This window comes from Monodon monoceros, unplaced genomic scaffold (genome assembly GCF_005190385.1).
Source record: "Monodon monoceros isolate NGI ecotype Baffin Bay Population unplaced genomic scaffold, NGI_Narwhal_1 Super_Scaffold_6, whole genome shotgun sequence".
Lineage (NCBI taxonomy): Eukaryota > Metazoa > Chordata > Mammalia > Artiodactyla > Monodontidae > Monodon > Monodon monoceros.
The window spans coordinates 84,892,070-84,912,099 of NW_021703783.1; the positions used below are offsets into that span (position 1 = coordinate 84,892,070).

The 20,030-nt window shown below is 38.7% G+C and overlaps 1 protein-coding gene across 2 annotated transcripts in view; it reads left to right on the forward strand.

The window, feature by feature from the left end:
• Positions 1-20,030, forward strand: part of POLR3B (RNA polymerase III subunit B) — a 115,095-nt gene that overhangs the window by 20,093 nt on the left and 74,972 nt on the right. For both annotated transcript variants that reach the window (XM_029205893.1, XM_029205894.1), the window contains exons 10-12: positions 8,840-8,962; positions 14,578-14,697; positions 19,854-19,988. In XM_029205893.1, coding sequence (XP_029061726.1) covers positions 8,840-8,962; positions 14,578-14,697; positions 19,854-19,988 — 378 coding nt within the window. The remainder of the gene's footprint in view (positions 1-8,839; positions 8,963-14,577; positions 14,698-19,853; positions 19,989-20,030) is intronic.

Below are 20,030 nucleotides of genomic sequence, written 5' to 3' on the forward strand. Positions count from 1 at the left end.
TTTCATATGTAATTAGAAATTTGGAGCATAAGGAGTTCTAAGCATAGAGAAGCTATCAGTATTTAAAACTGAAAGCTAATAAGACTGGGGTTCATGTACTTTTAAAAGTAGTGATCTATTTTGTTTTTTTTAAATAGATACATGGTAAAGAATTCCAAAGGTACAAAAGGGTATGTAGTGATTAGTAAGCCTCCCACCCACCTGTACCTAACCGCAGTTATCCTACCAAAGGATACCACTGCTACTGGTTACTTGTGCATCTCTCTAGAGATAGTCTGTGCATATACAGCACATGAGTATGTAGTAGGTTTCTTTTCTGTTTTTTTTACTTAACATACATTGCACACTATTTTGCGCTTAGCTTGTTTTCTTTTTTGTAACTTACATCTTAGAGATAGTGTTATATTAGTTCATACAGAGCTATCATGTTCTTTTTTAAAAAAATAAATTATGTATGTGTGTATGTATGTATGGCCGTGTTGGGTCTTCGTTGCTGCGTGTAGCTTTCTCTAGTTGTGGCGAGCGGGGGCTACTCTTCGTTGCAGTGCGCAGGCTTCTCATTGTGTTGGCTTCTCTTGTTGCAGAGCACGGGCTCTAGGCACGTGGGCTCAGTAGTTGTGGCTCGCGGGCCGTATAGTGCAGGCTCAGTAGTTGTGGCGGACAGGCTTAGTTGTTCCATGGCATGTGGGATCTTCCCAGACCAGGGCTCAAACCCATGTCCCCTGCATTGGCAGGCGGATTCTTAACCACTGCGCCACCAGGGAAGCCCTACCATGTTCTTTTTAACAAAGGGTTCCATTTATGGGTGTACCATAATTTATTTATCCATTCCCTTATCAGTGGACATATACAGCTCTTGCTATTACAGAGCTGCTGTAATATTTTATACAGGGCAAGGATATCTGTAGGCTAAGTTCCTAGCAGTGGAATTTTCTAGGTCAGAGAGTATGGACCAAGTTTTTTGTTCTTTTTTATGGACTTCAGGATTCTGGTGAATTTCTTCATAAACACGAATCTTTAAAGCTGATTTATCTTGTTTGTGAATTGTTGACTTAGAACCCAAAAGACATTTTCCCATAGAAATAATATTTAAATGGTATAGTCTTCTCAGATAATTCTCAGATAATAGTGGCCCATTTAGCCTGCTCTGCGACTTAAATATTATACATATTCTATGAATGGTTATTTGTAGTATTAGTCATTAATCAAACAGAAAAATAGTCAGCATTATGTGATACAGTTGATGCTCAGTAATTGCAGATTCTGTATTTGGCAATTCTCCTACTTGCTAAAATTTATTTGTAACCCCCAAATCATCATGTGTGGTGTGATTTTACCGTTATTCACAGACACGTGCAGGCACAGAGCAGCGAAAAATTTGAGTCACCAAACTCGTACATTCCCAGCTGAGATCAAACATGGGGATACCCTGCCTTCTCATTTCAGCTCTCGTACTACAAACAAATGCCCTTTTTGCAGTCTATTTAGTGCCATGTTTTTCAAATTTTTGTGCTTTTTGTAAGCGATCGTGTCATTTAAAATGGGCCCAGGCATGGTGCTGACATGCTATGTAGTGTTTCTAATCACAGGAAGGCTGCGGTGTGCCTTACGGGGGAAAACGTGTGTGTTAGATAAGCTTCATTCAGGAATGAGTTACAGTGCTGCTGAATGCAATCGCAATGTTAATGAGTCGACGATGATGTATATTAAATAAGGTGTCTTTAAACAGAGCACACATAAAACAAGGTTCTGTATTGATCAGTTGAATAAAGTGTAACCAGAGGCTCACAAGAACCTAACTGCGTTTCTCCTGGGAACAACGTTTCACTGTTCACTAATTCAGTGTTTGCAGCAACTTTGTAGACCATGAGGTATATGGGTGTAAAATGAATCTTGACAACTAGGTTGATTTAAATAAAGGGCTCAGGTTATTTGAGGAATTACTGAAAGATACTGGGTAATTCAGGTAATTGCAGAGGTTGATAAGCCGCCAGTTGTTCATAGGTATTGAATGGATATTGACAAGTCAGGTTCATTAACTCAGGACATGTCTGTATTCTAAAAGCGATTACAAGAAGGAGGTTGTAGGAAATTCTTTTAGTGCTTAGCGTAGCTTGATGTGCTTTTGAGTTCTCTAAGTGAGATGATCCCATTTATTTTCTTTTTAGGATGATGATGATCGTAATAGCAGTACCATTATATTGGGGGGGCCAGAGAGAATTCTTAAATTTACTTTTTTATTACCTTTCTTCAAAGTTTATATTTTTTTGTAATTATAATTTTTGTAAAAGGCAAAGTAATTTTGTCTTTTTTTATAGGGATCCCACAGTGCTCAGCGCGGTATCTTGTGTACATAGTGGGATTTAGTGGATAAAGAAAATTTTAACTATGTAAAATTACATCTCCAGCAGAGGGCAGTATGTTACCGTGCCTCAGAAGGACTTTTATGGATGGTTTCAGTGCCTGAAGGTGCATAGGACTGCTTTCCTTAGACCAGAAATTATAAATTAATTATAATGCAGATAATCTTATATCACTCATATGGAAAATGGATCACTAGACACATGCATGCCTTAAAACCAGAAAATCTTTATTAAATGCTTTTTTTGACTAGTTGACAAAAGTTTGATAAGACAGTTTCTTCTGTCAAATTTGTTTAATATTATGTTGTAAATGTATACATATATTTATAGCTGACTTATTAAATCCTTTTTAGAATGGGGCTATAAATTAACAGTGTGCATTTTTATGTAGCCAGTCGTTGAGATTTCAAACTTCTCCCTTTCTGATTATAAAATAGTCCTTGCATTGTAAAAAATTCAGAAAGCCACTAAAAAGTATAAGTACTTTTTTGGATATATTTTTTTCAAGGCCTTTTTTCCTTTGCTTTTGTAATATACACATTGATTTTATTTTATTTTTTTCATTTAACAATGAATTGTGACTAGCTTTCCTCATGTATTAATAAAATCCACATCATTATTTTTAGTAGGTATTGTATTATAGAATGTTTGTATGTGGTATAATCTATTAAGCAAATTCCTATAGTGTGACATTTACATGTCGTTTTTTTCCCCTAAGTTTTCACTCTTATACACAACTCTGGGGGTCCTTGTACATACATGTTTGTGCATGTTGCTGATTATTTTGTGAGACTTGATTCCTGGGTGTGGGATTATATATATTTTTAGAAACTTGGTGCATGTCATTAAATTTTTCTCCTGAAACGTATTCATTACATTTTAATCAGCAGTATATATGAATTAAAATAAATATTTAGAAATTTTCAGTTCAAGTAAATTGATTAAATTCATTGGTCACACATAGTCACTTTTTTGGGTCTCCCACAATAGGGATGTTTTAATAAACTTGTTTGATAACCACTATTGAGACTTTCACATCTGGGAGGGAGCATGGAATATTGGTATCTTAGAATCAGACTGATCTAGGTTGATTTCCAGCCTCTCCCCTTATTAGCTATGTGTCCTTGGGCAGACTTCCCAATCTTCCTGAGTCTTGGATAACTATATCTAGTTAGTTATCCAAGTGAGCATTTCACCTAAGGGGGTTGTTTGAAGAGCAAATGAGATAATATATATTTTGAACAGTAGACGGCGTAGAAAGACAATGCTATTTCTTTTTACTAAGTTCCTACACATTTAATGTCAGAAGCCCCGGAAAATAAAGTAGGATACGAGAAAAGTCACATCATTTCTCTTTTTGTGTTGTGTGGCCCTAACACAGACCTTGACAGTCATTAGGACTTGATGGTTGTTGATTGTAGCCAACAATTGGCTAAAAGTGACAGAATCAGCAGGGTTTCCAGACTCCATGCTGAGTCTGAATATGACGGAAAAAGCTTTTAAGGCCTAGATCAGCCTTATTAATGGACTTGAATCACTACAGACGTTCTCCTGCCCATGAATCTTCCTTACTTTACATTTGTATCCCTCAGTATTCAACAGTTGCACTATGATGGCATCTGTAGTTTGAAAATTTTTATGGAAGAGAGGACAAATATCAAGGGTGTTGGGCATTGTATTATACTGAAATTTTTGATCTTTAAAGAGAAAAAAGTTACAAAGTTAAAGTGGGCCATCACAGTTCTTTTATTATCTGCTAGGACTGCTTTTGGTATTGATAGGTTGACTTCTGTCTACTTTAAAGAAAAATAAGTGATTTCTGAATGTTAGATATTTTAACAACTTACCCATTTCCCTTTTTCACGTAATATATGTCAACATGTCACCGTTAGCTTACATATCATTCTCTTCTGCTCATTAGTATTCTTCTTTCTGTCTCTAAAAATCACGCTTTTAGTCATACTTAGTGGATATCCAAGGAGAAGACTTCCTGCCACTTTTTAAAGAGCACCTCCCCTTATTTTTGTTCTTATTGCTGATCGCCAGATTGGGTGACCTTCTGCTGAAACGTATTATCTCTGCTATTTTTTCATAAGGTTATTGAATAGCATTCACTTTTTAAAAAATTTTTATTTTATTTTTTTACATCTTTATTGGAGTATAATTGTTTTACAATAGTGTGTTAGTTTCTGCTTTATAACAAAGTGAATCAGTTATACATATACATATGTTCCCATATCTCCTCCCTCTTGCATCTCCCTCCCTCCCACCCTCCCTATCCCACCCTTCCAGGCGGTCACAAAGCACCAAGCTAACCTCCCTGTGCTATGCAGCTGCTTCCCACTAGCTATCTACCTTACGTTTGGTAGTGTATATATGTCCATGCCACTCTCTCACTTTGTCACAGCTTACCCTTCCCCCTCCTCACAGCTTACCCTTCCCCCTCCCCATATCCTCAAGTCCATTCTCTAGTAGGTCTGTGTCTTTATTTCCGTCTTACCCCTAGGTTCTTCATGACATTTTTTTTTCTTAGATTCCATATATATGTGTTAGCATACGCTGTTTGTCTTTCTCTTTCTGACTTACTTCACTCTGTATGACAGACTCTAGGTCTATCCACCTCATTACAAATAGCTCAATTTCATTTCTTTTTATGGCTGAGTAATATTCCATTGTATATATGTGCCACATCTTCTTTATCCATTCATCCGATGATGGACACTTAGGTTGTTTCCATCTCCTGGCTATTATAAATAGAGCTACAGTGAACACTCTGGTACATGACTCTTTTTGAATTATGGTTTTCTCAGGGTATATGCCCAGTAGTGGGATTGCTGGGTCATATGGTAGTTCTATTTGGAGTTTTTTAAGGAACCTCCATACTGTTCTCCATAGTGGCTGTACCAATTCACGTTCCCACCAGCAGTGCAAGAGTGTTCCCTTTTCTCCACACCCTCTCCAGCATTCACTTTTGACTTATTAGTTAGGTGAGATGATTTCAGATATCTGGAGCACAAAGAGTTCCATATAAAGCTGGTTTTCAGATGTCTGAATTATGTCTGTAAAGCAAACTGGTTGGGCATTTTGCTGTCATTTCCGTAGCAATATGTCATTTATTTGTAGCTGTGACTTCCAAAGGCTAAACAGTCATAAAGTCAGTTCCATCTTTGGAGCTGGAGCACAGTTGATGATAACCTGACTGAGTTATCACCCTGTATTTCAGTGATCTGTTATAGGAAGAGTTTAGGCCTTTTAGAGCAAAGCTTTGCCACTGATCATTCTTTATGCACATATGGTGTCATTTACCATGTGCTTGGCATATCTTTGCTTCATAACTTAGAAATATTTGGTAGGCCTCAGCAGTCTGTTTAGATTCACGTTAGGCCACTCGAGAGTTCTGTGCAATTATAAAATTACTGCCTAGATCAGCATCAGGACAACGTGAAGTGGCTATCCATATGTCAAATAAGGAAGGACTTTTTCATTATTAAACACCAAAAGAGGCAATCAAGTATATAGTCTTTTACTTGGAGATTACTGAACTAAACAGTATTAAGGTAATATAGGTGGCATTCAGATGATTTAGATGTTAACTTGCCTAAAGAAAGGGGGCTCAACCAGAAAGCCACTGCCATTTCAACTCTAGGATTCTATTTATGTTTTAGTGAGACTTTTTCCGGCTGCTTGGTTTGCCATCTGTCCTGTATAGCAGCAGCCCCCAACCTTTTTGGCACCAGAGACCAGTTTCGGGGAAGACAGTTTTTCCATGGATGGGGCGGCAGGGGGGATGGTCCAGGCGGTAATGCGAGCGATGGGGAGCGATACGGGGCGGCAGATGAAGCTTCGCTCGCTCGCCTGCCACTCACCTCCTGCTGTGCGGCTCGGTTCCTAACAGGCCAAGACTGGTACTGGTCCACAGCCCGGGAGTTGGGGACCCCTGCTGTATAGGCTTTCCTCTGAGAAGGGAGGTGCATTAGTTACAAAGTTTCACATCAAAGGTTTTAGAGAAGGTGACTGCAAACTATTGCCTTAGTATTGTTTTTTTAAAAAATGTTTTGCTTCCATTGAAACCCATATAACATTATTTTGAGAGATTGACGAGTAAAAATTAACTTATATTCTATTTAGCTTTTCACAGAGAAATATTCTCATCTGATGTTTCTGAGTGGCTACGTGGCAGACCGAGAAGGAAGTGCAGATGGCTCTACATATGCGCCATCACCACTGGAGTAGCTGCAACTCAGTGTGTTTGGTCAAAGGATAATCCAGTTTTTTGTTGTTTGTTTTCATTTGTTTAAAAATTAGAACTGATAATTTTTTAGGATTGCTTTCTTCTTTAATCCATGAAAGACTAAATGTCTTAATGAATTTGTGTAATTTTTGGAGTTGGTGTCTAGTGTCCATTTGAATAAGTACATCATATCAGAGATTAAGAAAACATGAAAATTAACATACAAAAAAGAGATCTGTATCCTTAGAACTTCTTTATTGGTTCACTAAACAAAACTTTTTTTGAACAAAACAAGTTATACACTTAAAATATATTTTTTTAAGTTTAGTAGATTTAATTCCCAAAGTTGGTCTATTAGTTATCTGTGCTGAATAACAAATTACAGCAGAGTCTCTGTTGGTGAGGGGTTAGGGCATTGCTTGGCTGAGTGCTTCTGGCATGAGTCGAGGTGTCAGCCAGGGCTACAGTGGTCTGAAGGCCGGATGATTGGAGCTGGAGGGTGGCTCACCATCAGGGTAAGAGCCTTTGCTCCTCACCACTGGACCTTCCATGGATGCTTGAGTGTCTCCATGACATGGCTGCCGGCTGCCACAAGGGAGCCAGCAGGAAGCGGCAGTGCCTTCCATGACCGAGGCTCCAGAGTCATACAGTCTTTTCCACCTTTTCTGTATAAATGAGTCATTAAGTTTAGCCCACACTCAAGGGGAGGAGAATTAGTCTTTATCTTTTGAAGAGAGTGTCAAAGAATTCGTGAACATTTTCAAAACCATCACAGTTGGCCTGAAAGGGACATAGCATCTATTTAACTGCCCCCAAAAGCTTCATAACTTTAAATAAGCTTACATCTTGTCCTGAGGTATCCAAATCGAATTTTAAGATACAGACTACTAAAATTCAAATGTAGAGTTGTAGAATGTTGAGCTGGAAGGGGCCTGGTTGTGCCTTGTCGTGACAAATGAAGAAACTGGGGTGGAGGAGGTGACGTGTAATAGCGGTTATCAGGCCTGTTGTTGACATTCTCTCTTGGCTTTGGAGAGGTTCCCTTTCCGTTGTACTCAGGTTCATGCTCTCCATGTTCTGCATCGGACTCAAAATTACTTTTTCCTTCTCTCTCTCTCTCGTGTGCGGAGAAGAACTGAGAACTAGATCATTAAAGCTTAACTAGACAAGTACCCCTGGTTCTCTTTTTTTTTTTTTTTTTTTTTTTTTACCCCTGGTTCTCTTTTCTCTGTGTAGCTAAAGGAAGAATTTTAATGCAAACATAACTTTCCCCTTCACTCCTCTGCCAAGAGAGGTTTACTGAGATTATGCTGTATTTCTTGATACGGCAGAATGCCAGGCAAATGTGTGAAGGAGTAAGCCTTAGTACCATATGGAATCTACAAAGACCTGCGTTGCCGGCTGCCACCTTGAAACACTTAAAGATAAGTGGGTTTGGGCTTCCCTGGTGGCGCAGTGGTTGAGAGTCCGCCTGCCAATGCACGGGACACGGGTTCGTGCCCCGGTCCGGGAGGATCCCACATGCCGCGGAGCGGCTGGGCCCGTGAGCCATGGCCGCTGAGCCTGCGCGTTCGGAGCCTGTGCTCTGCAACGGGAGAGGCCACAACAGTGAGAGGCCCGCGTACTGCAAAAAAAAAATAAAAAAGATAAGTGGGCTTCTTAAACCTAAGTGTGTTCTTGGTTTTATAAAAATCTCTTTAAAAACCTGCATCAAGTAGAGCTTGATATCTCTAGAACAGTGAAGTAAAACATCCGTTAAGAAAAATTCTTTTAGCCTGAAGGTGCATGATTTGACAGTTCTCAGAGAAATTAATCTTGTGGCAAAACTCACCGGGGTTCTGTTTATTTTCAGCCGTGCGTATTTTCTGATTTACTGCTCTTTGCCTGTTTTGTCTTTTGTTTTGTTTTTTTTTTTCAGTTTGCCTTTAACTGTGACCAGTGTCTCCACTATACCTCCCTACTTCTTTCTCATGATGAAAATCATAGGATACTTTAAATTATAGAAGACAGTACACATACAAAAAGTGTTTGAGAATGTTTGTTTTCCTCTTCCTAATCAAAATTTCTGTTTCGGGTTCTTCTGCAGCTTGGGCTATGGCTGCCAATGCCAGATGGCACCGTTTCTGAGAAAAGAGCTAGCTTTTGCTTAGAAGTAATGCCCACAAACAATGCCAGATTAGCATAAGCAAATGTCAGTGAGGTAGCACAGAGCCAACACTCGTTGTGTCTTCTCTCTCCTTCCTAGGCCATGGGTGTTGAGAGTGACCAGGAGATTGTGCAGATGATTGGAACGGAGGAGCACGTGACGGCTGCATTTGGGCCCAGCTTGGAAGAGTGCCAGAAAGCTCAGATTTTCACACAGATGCAGGTGTGTCTTTTCATGTTGTCCTTTGCTGTGAAAGGGACCTGGAGATTTAATGCTGCTCATTGATAAAGCATCAGATGCAGTGACTTTTAAGGGTATAGGTTTGGGGAGGATGTTGGGGAGATGGGAGGTGTGGGACTCATTATTTCAGGGATTGGAGGAAGGAGTTTGCCTAGACAAATTATCAGCCTTTGGTGTGTAACTTAGAAGCAGGGGGACCAAGAGGCTTTTGTTCTGATAGAATAACAACTACTCTTCTTTACCTTATTTGCCTGAGTGATACAAGTTTTTAAACTACAGCAACTCTAGTGTAGAAGGTTTTTTTTTTTTCATGTGTTTCTCTTTAATATTCCTTTTTATTCCCTACTTCCAGTTGCTTTCAGCATCCAGTTGTATGTGGTCTGTATCCCTTTTCCTGAATTCCCAGTGTGTCCAGCAAGAAACACCCAGGTTTAGAACCCCTTTACCACCACAGAGCCTTCGTTGACCTGCCTTGGGCACTACCAGTTGGAACCTGTGGATTGTAGGACAAGACTCAAAGATGAAGTTAGGGAATTGTATATATGTTAAACATAATCAAAATAATTGCACTTCCCTTCCTATGTGACAGGGAGCCCTAATTGCCATACTTAGGATTTTTAGTTATACATTTGTAAAGTGCTTTCCTAAGTGAAAATCAGTAGTGACATTCCTCATAGTCATCCTGGGAGGTAGGAATTCCTTACTGTAGAAGCACAATGGACAATTCTTATACATCCATACATATATTGTCTGTGGTTTGCTTACAAGGTATAAATTCCATGCTGCTTTTTCCTTGTCACCCAGGATGTTATTAGAGGTAGCATCTTATACCTGTTAGTATGTGTTCTGAAAAGTCAAACCAGTCTTGACATTTTCATAGACTGAGCCAAACATTTAGGAAGGTTGGTTGTCGTATGTAAGTACATATAATTCAAAAGTACAAATCAGTAAGGATTCTTCTTATCACTGCCTTCTTTTTCTGTAGTTAATTAACTGTCAACTCTAGTTATCAGGCAGGCAGCATCAGGAAAAGTTGTTTGGATTTAGGAGATTCTAATTTTGCTCTTCATTGAAAGTGAAATATTTAGTGAATATGCATTTTTGTTATAAACTGAAATTACATTGTCCAGGGTCTCCAAGAACGTGAAGAGAAAACGTTAAGGAACACTGAGGAATTGGCTCAATTTTGGAAGATGCACTCTATGCTTTAAAGCTATATAATGCCTTGGAAGAACGATTTACCTTAATGCTACCTCCGTGGATTCAGTGAGATCTATTATTCATTTATTACAAACATCATTGTCAGTCAGATAGCCTTTTCACTGTAAAGCTATTTGAGCAGGGGCTAAACAGTGGGTTGGAAAATCATTCATTTATTTCTCTTAAATAGGTACTGACAGAAAATTTTAGCTAACGGAACTAGAAAAGTTCAGTTAAAAGATGAGGAGAGGGGCTTCCCTGGTGGCGCAGTGGTTGAGAGTCCGCCTGCCGATGCAGGGGACGCGGGTTCATGCCCCGGTCTGGGAAGATCCCACATGCCGCGGAGCGGCTGGGCCCGTGAGCCATGGCTGCTGAGCCTGCGCGTCCAGAGCCTGTGCTCTGCAACGGGAGAGGCCACAACAGTGAGAGGGCTGCGTACCGCAAAAAAAAAAAAAAAAAAAAAAAAAAGATGAGGAGAATGTGCAGTTATTTAACTTAAGAAAGACAAATGTTCCTAACGTGAGAAAGACAAACAGGAAGTAGAAGTTTGAGATGGCTTGTTCTCTGTATGCTGGATTAAAGCAAAGATTAATTATTTGAAACTGATGAAAGGTTACAGAGGCACAGGTAATCCAAAATGGTTGATAAATTGAACATAGGAGTTAGGGTAACATGAATATTTTATGTTATTCTAATCGAAAATGTAGCAAGTACACTTTATCTTACGTAATAGAACTTTTGACGACATGGCACTTTAGTGGATTGCTTAAAATCTGTGTTTTGTTTTGTCTTTAATGCTTCCCTTTTCAGTGGTTCCTCCACTTCTGCTCACAAAGCCTTTTTGCTGTTATGTTGGTCACGGATGTTTTACATTTTCATTGCCAGGGGCTCTGATAAATAGAGAAGAAATTAGCTATTACCTTTTTGGGAGGATAGGATGCACTAGGGGTGTCATCTTGGCCTGTTTATGAACAGATTGGGTTCTTACCCTAACCCTCACACTGTGAACCCCTGGCAACTTTATTAGGTATTCTAGGGAAAAGGTGACTTTCTGCTACATCAGAAAGAATACCAGGCTCCCCTGTGTTCCTCTGTTTCTTCCTCAAAGAAGTGAAGAATCTTTAGCCTCTTTCCCAAGGGAACTAGAAGACCAAATTTTTTTTTTTTTTTTTTTTTGCGGTACGCAGGCCTCTCACTGTTGTGGCCTCTCCCATTGCAGATCACAGGCTCCGGACATGCAGGCTCAGCGGCCATGGCTCACGGGCCCAGCCGCTCCGTGGCATGTGGGATCTTCCCGGACCGGGGCACGAACCCGTGTCCCGTGCATCGGCAGGTGGACTCTCAACCACTGAGCCACCAGGGAAGCCCTAGAAGACCAAAATTTAATGAAGACAGCTCAGTTTAGGGAAAACTGAAGTGCCTGTCTATTCATGGTTCCCACCAACTGCTGACTTGCCTCAGTCAGTTACTCAGTTACTACTTACTGCTAGGTTACCCGCAGCTTGTGTTTTAAAGGTCTTAAGTTTATCTTACACTCTAAATGACCTTTTTTTTTTAACCAGGGAAGATTCCTAGATTTGATGTCCAGTCTTAACAGAGGAGTTCCATTTAGTTCTAGGCACTATTTTAGTTGTTAGGAATCGAGGAAGAAGATGACATGTCATCTAGTAAGAGAGCCATACAGGTAAATAGACAATTAAAATATAGTGTGATCTGAACATGAATGGAAGTACTCAATTCTTTATACATAAGAAATTAAAATAGCACAGAGAAAGGAGTGTGGTTAGGAAAGGCTTCAAAGAGGAAGTGATACCCGATCTAGGTTTTGCAGCATGGAGAAGAAATTTCCCAGGCAGGTAACTGGGGACAGGAATTCCAGGATAAAGAATCATCCCTTTCTTCTAACTGAAAACCAGTTAAAAAAAAAATGCATTCATTGCTTTTACAAAATAATAAGAACCACATTATCCTCTTCTTTTCAAACTTTTTTTTGTGGAAAAATTTCAACATGTACAAAGTATACGGAATAGTATTATGAACCCCATGTGCCTATCACCCAGCTTCAACAATTAAAAACACTTTGCCATTCCTTTTTCATCCAGGTCTCTACCTCCTCCTCACCTATTACTTGATTAGTTTTTAATATTTCATTTTTTAGGTAAAATGTATATACACTGATAAGTACAAATCTTAATTGTATAATTTTTATAAGATATAGAATATTTCCATTACCCCAGAAAGTTCCCTCGTGCCCCTCCTAGTTAGTTTTCACTTCTGTTATCTTCTTCCCCCACTGATCTTATTTCTTCACCATAGATTAGTTTTGCCTGTTCTAGAATTTTATATATGGAATTATGCAGTGTAAACTTCTTGGTGTCCAGCTTTTTTTGTTGAGCGTATTGTCTTAGATTCAGCCAAGTTGTTCCTCTTTATGTCATCTATCCATGTGGTCTGTTCCTTTTTATTGTTTTTTTTGTTTTCTGTGTGGTTTTTTTTGTCTTTTTTTTTTTTTTTAATTTGGCCACACTGCGCAGCTTGCAGGTTCTTAGTTCCCCGACTAGGGATTGAAACTGCACCCCTGCAGTGAAAGCACAGAGTCCTAACCGCTGGACCACCAGGGAATTCCCATGTTCCTTTTTATTGCTGAGTAGTGTTCCATTGTATGAATATACCACAGTTTGTTATCTTTTCCTGTTGATGGACGTTTGGTTTGTTTCACTCTTTTCCTGTTATGAATAAAACTGCCGTAAACGTTTGTGTACAAGTCTCTGCCTGAACAGTTTGGCATTTCTCTTGGATAAATAGCTAGGCGTAGAATTGCTGGATCAAAAAGCAGTTGTGTATGTAACTTTTATAAAGTTGGAACTGCCAGATCTTTTTCCAAAGTGATGGTACCGTTTTGCAGTCCCCCCAGCTGTGTCTGAGAGTTCTGATTGCTTCACATCCTCACCAACATTCAGTGTTGTCAGTCTTTTTAACTTTAGCTATTCTAGTGGGTGTTTGGTGGTATCTCATTGTGGTTTTAATCATGCATTTTCCAGATGACTAAGGATGTTGAACACTTTTTCATGTGCTTATCGACTTCCTTTGTGAGGTGTCTGTCCAAATCTTTCGCTCGTTTTCCTTATTGAGTTGCCTTTTTATTATTGAATTTCAGAGTCCTCTTTTAAAAATATAAATATAAAATTAAAATTGAAAAATATATATACATATATCCTGGATATAAATCCCTTGTCAGGTTTATGTATTGCAGGCATTTTCTCCCAGCCCATTACTTCCCTATTCATTATCTTAACTGTGATGAACAGTTTTTAATTTTGATAAAATCTGATTATCAATAGGGTGTTTTTATTTGTTTTTTTATGGTTATTGATTTCCATTTAAAGAAATCTTTGCCTACCCTAAGAGCAGTAACATATTCTCCTATGTTTTATTCTGGAATCATTATAGTTTTACTTTTTATGTTTATGTCTAAAATCCATCTTAAACTAATTTTCTATTTGGTGTGAAGTAAGGGTCAAGGTTAAGTTTTTACTTTATGGGTATTTAGTTGTTTTGACATCATTTATTGAAAAGACTTTCCTTCGCCCATTGAATTGCTTTGGCACTTTTGTCAAAAATCAATTGACCATAAAAGTTGGTTTATTTCTGCACTTGTTATTCTCTTCCATTGATCCGTTTGTCCTTACCCTCGCATCACACTGTCTTGATTACTATAGCTTTATAGTTGAAATCACTCAATGTAAATCCTCTGACTTTTTCAGGATTGTTTCGGCTGTTCTTTTTCATTTCCATATATATTTTGGAATCAATCAATTTTTGTTTTTTAAAAAGCCTGCCAGGAGTATAATTAGCAATTATGATATATCTCTTGGTCAGTTTGGAGAGAATTTTAACAGTAAGCCATCTTAACACAATTATATGTTCCAGTCCATGAAAATGGCATAACCCTCAATTTATTTAGGTTTTGTTTTCTTTCAGCAGTGCTTTGTTAATTTCAGGATAGAGGTCATACATGGTGTAATTCCTTCTTGAGGGGAAAAACTACTACTCCAAAGCATTAACTATAGACTGTGGTGCTCTCTGGGAGGAAGATTGATGGCTGATACATCTATTTCCTCTGTATTTTCTAAATTTCCTACAATGATCATGTATCAATTTTATAGTAAGAAAACAAATTATAAAATAAAAAGGGAACCAGTATATTAAATAGCATGTAAATGCTTCTTTGTCATTGGTTTATGACAAATGTTGATTTTTGACTAGGACCAATCCAGCTTTCTCTATAACCAGGAGCCTTGTCTGTTTTGCTTATAGTGTCATGTATGGGTAGTTTAACAAATTCTCTCTGATGATGTCATTCAAACATTATTATAAATATATTCTGTCTTTTCCAGGCTTTAAAATATATAGGGAACAAAGTAAGAAGGCAAAGGATGTGGGGAGGTGGACCAAAGAAAACCAAAATAGAAGAAGCAAGAGAGCTCCTGGCTTCTACCATTCTGACCCATGTACCAGTGAGTAACCCCTTTGCAACTGAATAATGATCATTGTGGGGTCCGTGCATTTCTGTTAAAGAATTTTGAATGCAAGTTTACATTAATTAAAGTATAGCTCCTTAAGAAAAGAGAGAATCCTAAAGAGGACTCTCCAGTGAACTGCCCTGGAAATAACCTTCCATTATCAATAGTTTATTTGTACTTAGAGAATGTTAGCTGTATTGTATCATCATCATGTTTACTCTCTCTTGGTTCTTCTTTCAATCCAAAATTACAGTTTTTTTATATTCATGTATATAGTAGCACTGCTACTAGATTTCTCCTTTTGAAGGACAGGGATGGTGTCTTAGATATTTTTAAATAACTTAAAACGAGCTTACAGTGCCTTGCCCATATGGATACATTTTTTTAAATTGTGGTAAAATATACATAACATAAAATTTACCTATTTTTTAAAAAAATTTTTTATTTATGTATTTATTTTTGGCTGTGCTGGGTCTTCGTTTCTGCGTGCAGGCTTCCTCTAGTTGTGGCGAGCGGGGGCTACTCTTCGTTGTGGTGCACGGGCTTCTCATTGTCGTGGCTTCTCTTGTTGCGGAGCACGAGCTCTAGGCGCATGGGCTTCAGTAGTTGTGGCACACGGGCTCAGTAGTTGTGGCTCATGGGCTCTAGAGCGCAGGCTCAGTAGTTACGGCACACGGGCTGGGATCTTCCTGGACCAGGGCTCAAACCCGTGTCCCCTGCGTTACGAAGTGGATTCTTAACCACTGCGCCACCTGGGAAGTCCCAAAAATTTACCATTTTTATATGTACATTTCTGAGGCATTAGGTACATTCTCAATGTTATGTTACCATCACTACCATAGATACTTATTAAAATATTGGATGGGCTTATCTGCTAGACCTTGAATTTTAGAGTTCACACTGTCCAGCCTCCTTCACTTACAGTGAAGATGCTCAGGTCTGGCAAAGCTAGATGATTTACCTTGTCATCCAGCTGGTTAGTTGTCAGAGAGAGAGAGAGCTAGAATCCCATCTTCTGACCCTTAATATTTATTTTTTTAAATTAACTTATTATTAAACAGAGATCAGCCATGTTGGCAAGAGTTGTTCTTCCCCCACCCCCATTTAATATATATGCTACTCTTTCTAAGTTATAAACTTATTTGTTAGTCAGACTATCTTGTTAACCAAACAGTCTGGTTTTTGATGAATTAGCATGTGTATTATGCACTACGATCTAATTCAGGGATTGCAGACTCTACATTCAGGGGCTGATTATAAATAAAGGAAAGTTGAAGGAACTGCAGAAGTGAACAGTGACCACCTAGACTGAATCTTAATGATTGTTTTCTTATTTTGAAACACCTTGTTAGCCAAATAATATGGGTCTCTGATTCTGCCCTTTGGCTGCCACTCATTTATGTTTATCCTTGATCTAATTCAAAGAATTAGAAAACTCTTAATGTTAAAGCTGTGTCTGAACTGAATTTTAGGTGATTAGAAAAACAGTTTTTGGGCTTCTCTGGTGGTGCAGTGATTGAGAGTCCGCCTGCCAATGCAGGGAACACAGGTTCGTGCCCCGGTCCGGGAAGATCCCACATGCCGCGGAGCGGCTGGGCCCGTGAGCCATGGCCGCTGAACCTGCGCATCTGGAGCCTGTGCTCTGCAACGGGAGAGGCCACAACAGTGAGAGGCCCGCGTACTGCAAAAAAAAAAAACAACGCAAAAATGAGTAGTGCAAATAACAAGGGCTTCAGAGCCAGAGAGACAAGGGTTCAAACTGGGTTTCTTAACTTCCTAGCTGATTTACTTTGGGCAAATCTTAACTTTTCTAAGCTTCAGTTTTCTCATCTGAACAATGAAACTAATACCATTGTGCCAATTCAGTGATAGGGTGCACATAAAGCTCCATGGTTTGCTGGCCCCCAGACATGGCCATCACGTCTCCATTGGGGCCTCACTTAGCTTTGTGCAACAGCTGAGGAGACCTTTTGGTTAAAGAGCCTTAGCTGATAGAATGCTGGCTATACCAAAATTTATTTATGTAAATTGATAAAGCTGAACATTGGTACTTTTGTGTGGTTGCAGTGGGCCTAAGCTACAGTTTCTATAGTTTTGTTAGGGCTTCCCTGGTGGCACAGTGGTTAAGAATCCACCTCGTAATACGGGACATGGGTTCGAGCCCTGGTCTGGGAAAATCCCACATGCCATGGAGCAACTAAGCCCGTGAGCCACAACTACTGAGCCTGCCTGCTACAACTACTGAAGCCCGTGTGCCTAGAGCCTGTGCTCCGCAACAAGAGAAGCCACCGCAATGAGAAGCCTGTGCACTGCAATGAAGAGTAGCCCCTGCGCAGCAACGAAGACCCAGTGCAGCCAAAAATAAATAAATAAAATAAATACATTTTTTAAAAAAAGAAGTTTTGTTATATGTGATCCAGTGAGGAGTAAAGTCAGAATAGATAAACCAAGAAAAGACCTTCATTTTCCAGAATGGTTTAGGACAGTATTTACCTAAGAATACTGTTAGAGGTGATTTTAGATTATATAAGGACATTTTTCTTTAAATAATTATGTACTTATTAGAAAAAATACAACTAGCACATTAAATCCATTTCTGTGATATTTAGGATTTTATGGTATTATTGGATAGATGAAGCTTACTTAAAAATGAGTTGTTTAAAGTTGACAAAAAATATTAAATAATTAGGACTTTAAGTGTTACAGAGATATGACAATAATCATGATGGTGGTACTTGAATGACTAAAATGTAGAAAGCACTGGTTCAGATGTATCTACATAGAGGAAGAGAGATAGGCAGGATGCTCAGCAGTCCCTACACTTGTACTTGAGGCTTTGGCTCCGAAGCCCAGCCTCTCAGTTCCTTGGAAGTGAGAGTTTTTCAGACTACGTAGTAGAGTCAGCATCACCTGGGAACTTGCCAGAAGTTCTTGGACTCTACCATAGACATACTGAGTCAGACACTCTGGGAGTGGGGCCCAGCAATCTGTTCTAACAGGCCCTGCAATAATTATGATGCACACTAAAATTTGGAAACCACTGCTCTAAGGGTTTCCCCAAGATGCCTAAGACCTATTTTTTCCTCCAAGATAATATTAAAAGGACTCCAGAGTTTTGGCGATAACAATTCTGTTTCAGTGTTCCAAGCTCATTTGGTAGGTCTTTTTTCTCTCCCTCTTTCAGATAGTTCACAAAGGGATAACGGAACTATTATTGGCATTCTACCAAAAAGTGATGTCAGCTACTAGATTAAAGGATTCCCACTCTCCATATCAGTAGGAAAAATGGGCTCAGTATTAACTTATTTTTTCAATTTAGACCTAAGGTTTACTTTTCAGCATATAGTAGTTTAAAAAGGGGGGAACGGCAAAATGAGTTAATGTTCAAGTGCCTTTTAAAGCGCAGTGGGGCATCTGCTGTAAATATCCATATTTATTTCTACTTATAAATGTCTTGGGAGAGTCTCCCACTATTTATGCAAAATAAACACGTGATTCGGACTTTGTTAAAAGTTGAAAATTTGGTTAATGAAAATTTGCTTCATTTTTTTCATTAACAAAAAAAGTAAATACAACTAGAAGAGTCACATGTTCAATGTAACTCACCACATTAAAATCAGAAAAAAAAATAAATTAGATGTATCTGAATGGAGGACCATACAGTTTGTAAATACCAACTAAGAATGTAAATAACTTATAGCTACTCAAAGACTGGGTTCTTCTGCTCAGTGTTGTGGTAATTGGTGTTAGGGTTATAGGGTTTTTTTGTTTGTTTATTTGTTTGTTTGAGGATGGACCAGAGACTTTTCTTTTTGAAGACCTAGATTTATTCCAACCTTTCTTATTGATGTAATTGTTTTGTGAGTATAAGATGACAAAATAGCTTTTAGGGCTGCTTTTTCTCTTACCAGATTCCAAAATTAACACATTTCTTTTAACACATTCTAAAGTTCTCAGTAATAGAAAGGGGATAAATTGACCTAATGAGGACGTGAAACTTCCTTTGAAGGAGAATGAACTTTTGGAAACATATACAGAATTTCTAACATCCTATATCATTTAGTGTAATTCCTTAGCAGCAACAGAAAAATGTGTGAAGGAGACCGGTTGCTGTTCTTTAATCTGTCAGTGATAAACTTAATAGGATATCATTGGGATCGTACTCGATGATTAAGGAAAGTAAAACAGAAATTTTATAATATGAATTTTCTATAGTCAAGCCTATAAAATGTTCCTTAGAATTGGCAGAAGCTTAGTCCATACTCTCAGAACTCATCGTTTAGGTTGTAGAGAAAGAATTTACCTAGTTACCTAAGGTTTTTGTCTCCCCAAACAAACCAGTGCAATGATTTAACCAGTTCTGATTTAACTTACTGATTGGGCCAGATTCGTTTATGTAGATTTCAGTTGTAGAAGAGAAGATTGAATAGAACATTTGCAGCAAATTTATTCATCAGTCTGTTGATTCATTCCATAGATATTTGGTGAGTCCTGACAATATACCATTCCTGTTATTTATTGCTGCATAACAAACATTTCCAAAATTTAATGGCTTGAGATAACAGTTTTTTGCTCTCTCTCATGGTTCTCTGGTTTGACTGGGCTCGGTGGTGGGGAAGGAGGTTCTCATTTTGGGTCTCATGAAGTTGCAGACAGACAGCAGCTGAGGATGGAGTCATCCAAAGGCTCGACTGGGGTGGACATCCAAGATGCATCTTCACTCATATCTCTGGCTCCTCATTGCTTTTCCGAGTGGCCCTTTTCTCCCCAACAAAGTGTCCTAGACTTCTCACATAGTACTTCAGGACTTTAAGAAAAAGGAAGTGGAAACTTCTAGTTTACAGGCCAACCCAAAGGGGGTGATGGACTCCACCTCTTAATGAAGGAATGGCATAAAACATATAGGGAGGGAAGGAGTTGATGGTGGTCATCTTTGAAGAAAAGTTACCACAGGTATTGAGTACAAAGATGAAAAGTCATCATCTCAGCTCTCAGGAAGTTTATAGACTAGTTGAATTTCTTTGAATAGGGAGCATCAAAACAGTTCATTATTTTCTTATTTAAATATGATAACATTGACTGTTTTCTTGAGGCACCTTAAATTTTAATGTGCATTGTTTCAGAAATTTTCTCTGATTTCTGAATTACAGGTTAAAGAATTCAATTTCCGAGCCAAATGTATCTATACCGCAGTGATGGTGCGAAGAGTAATTCTGGCCCAAGGAGATAATAAAGTTGACGACAGAGATTATTATGGTAACAAGCGATTGGAGTTGGCAGGACAGGTGATTTAATTATTTTATGTCAGGAATCTTATTTTATTTTCC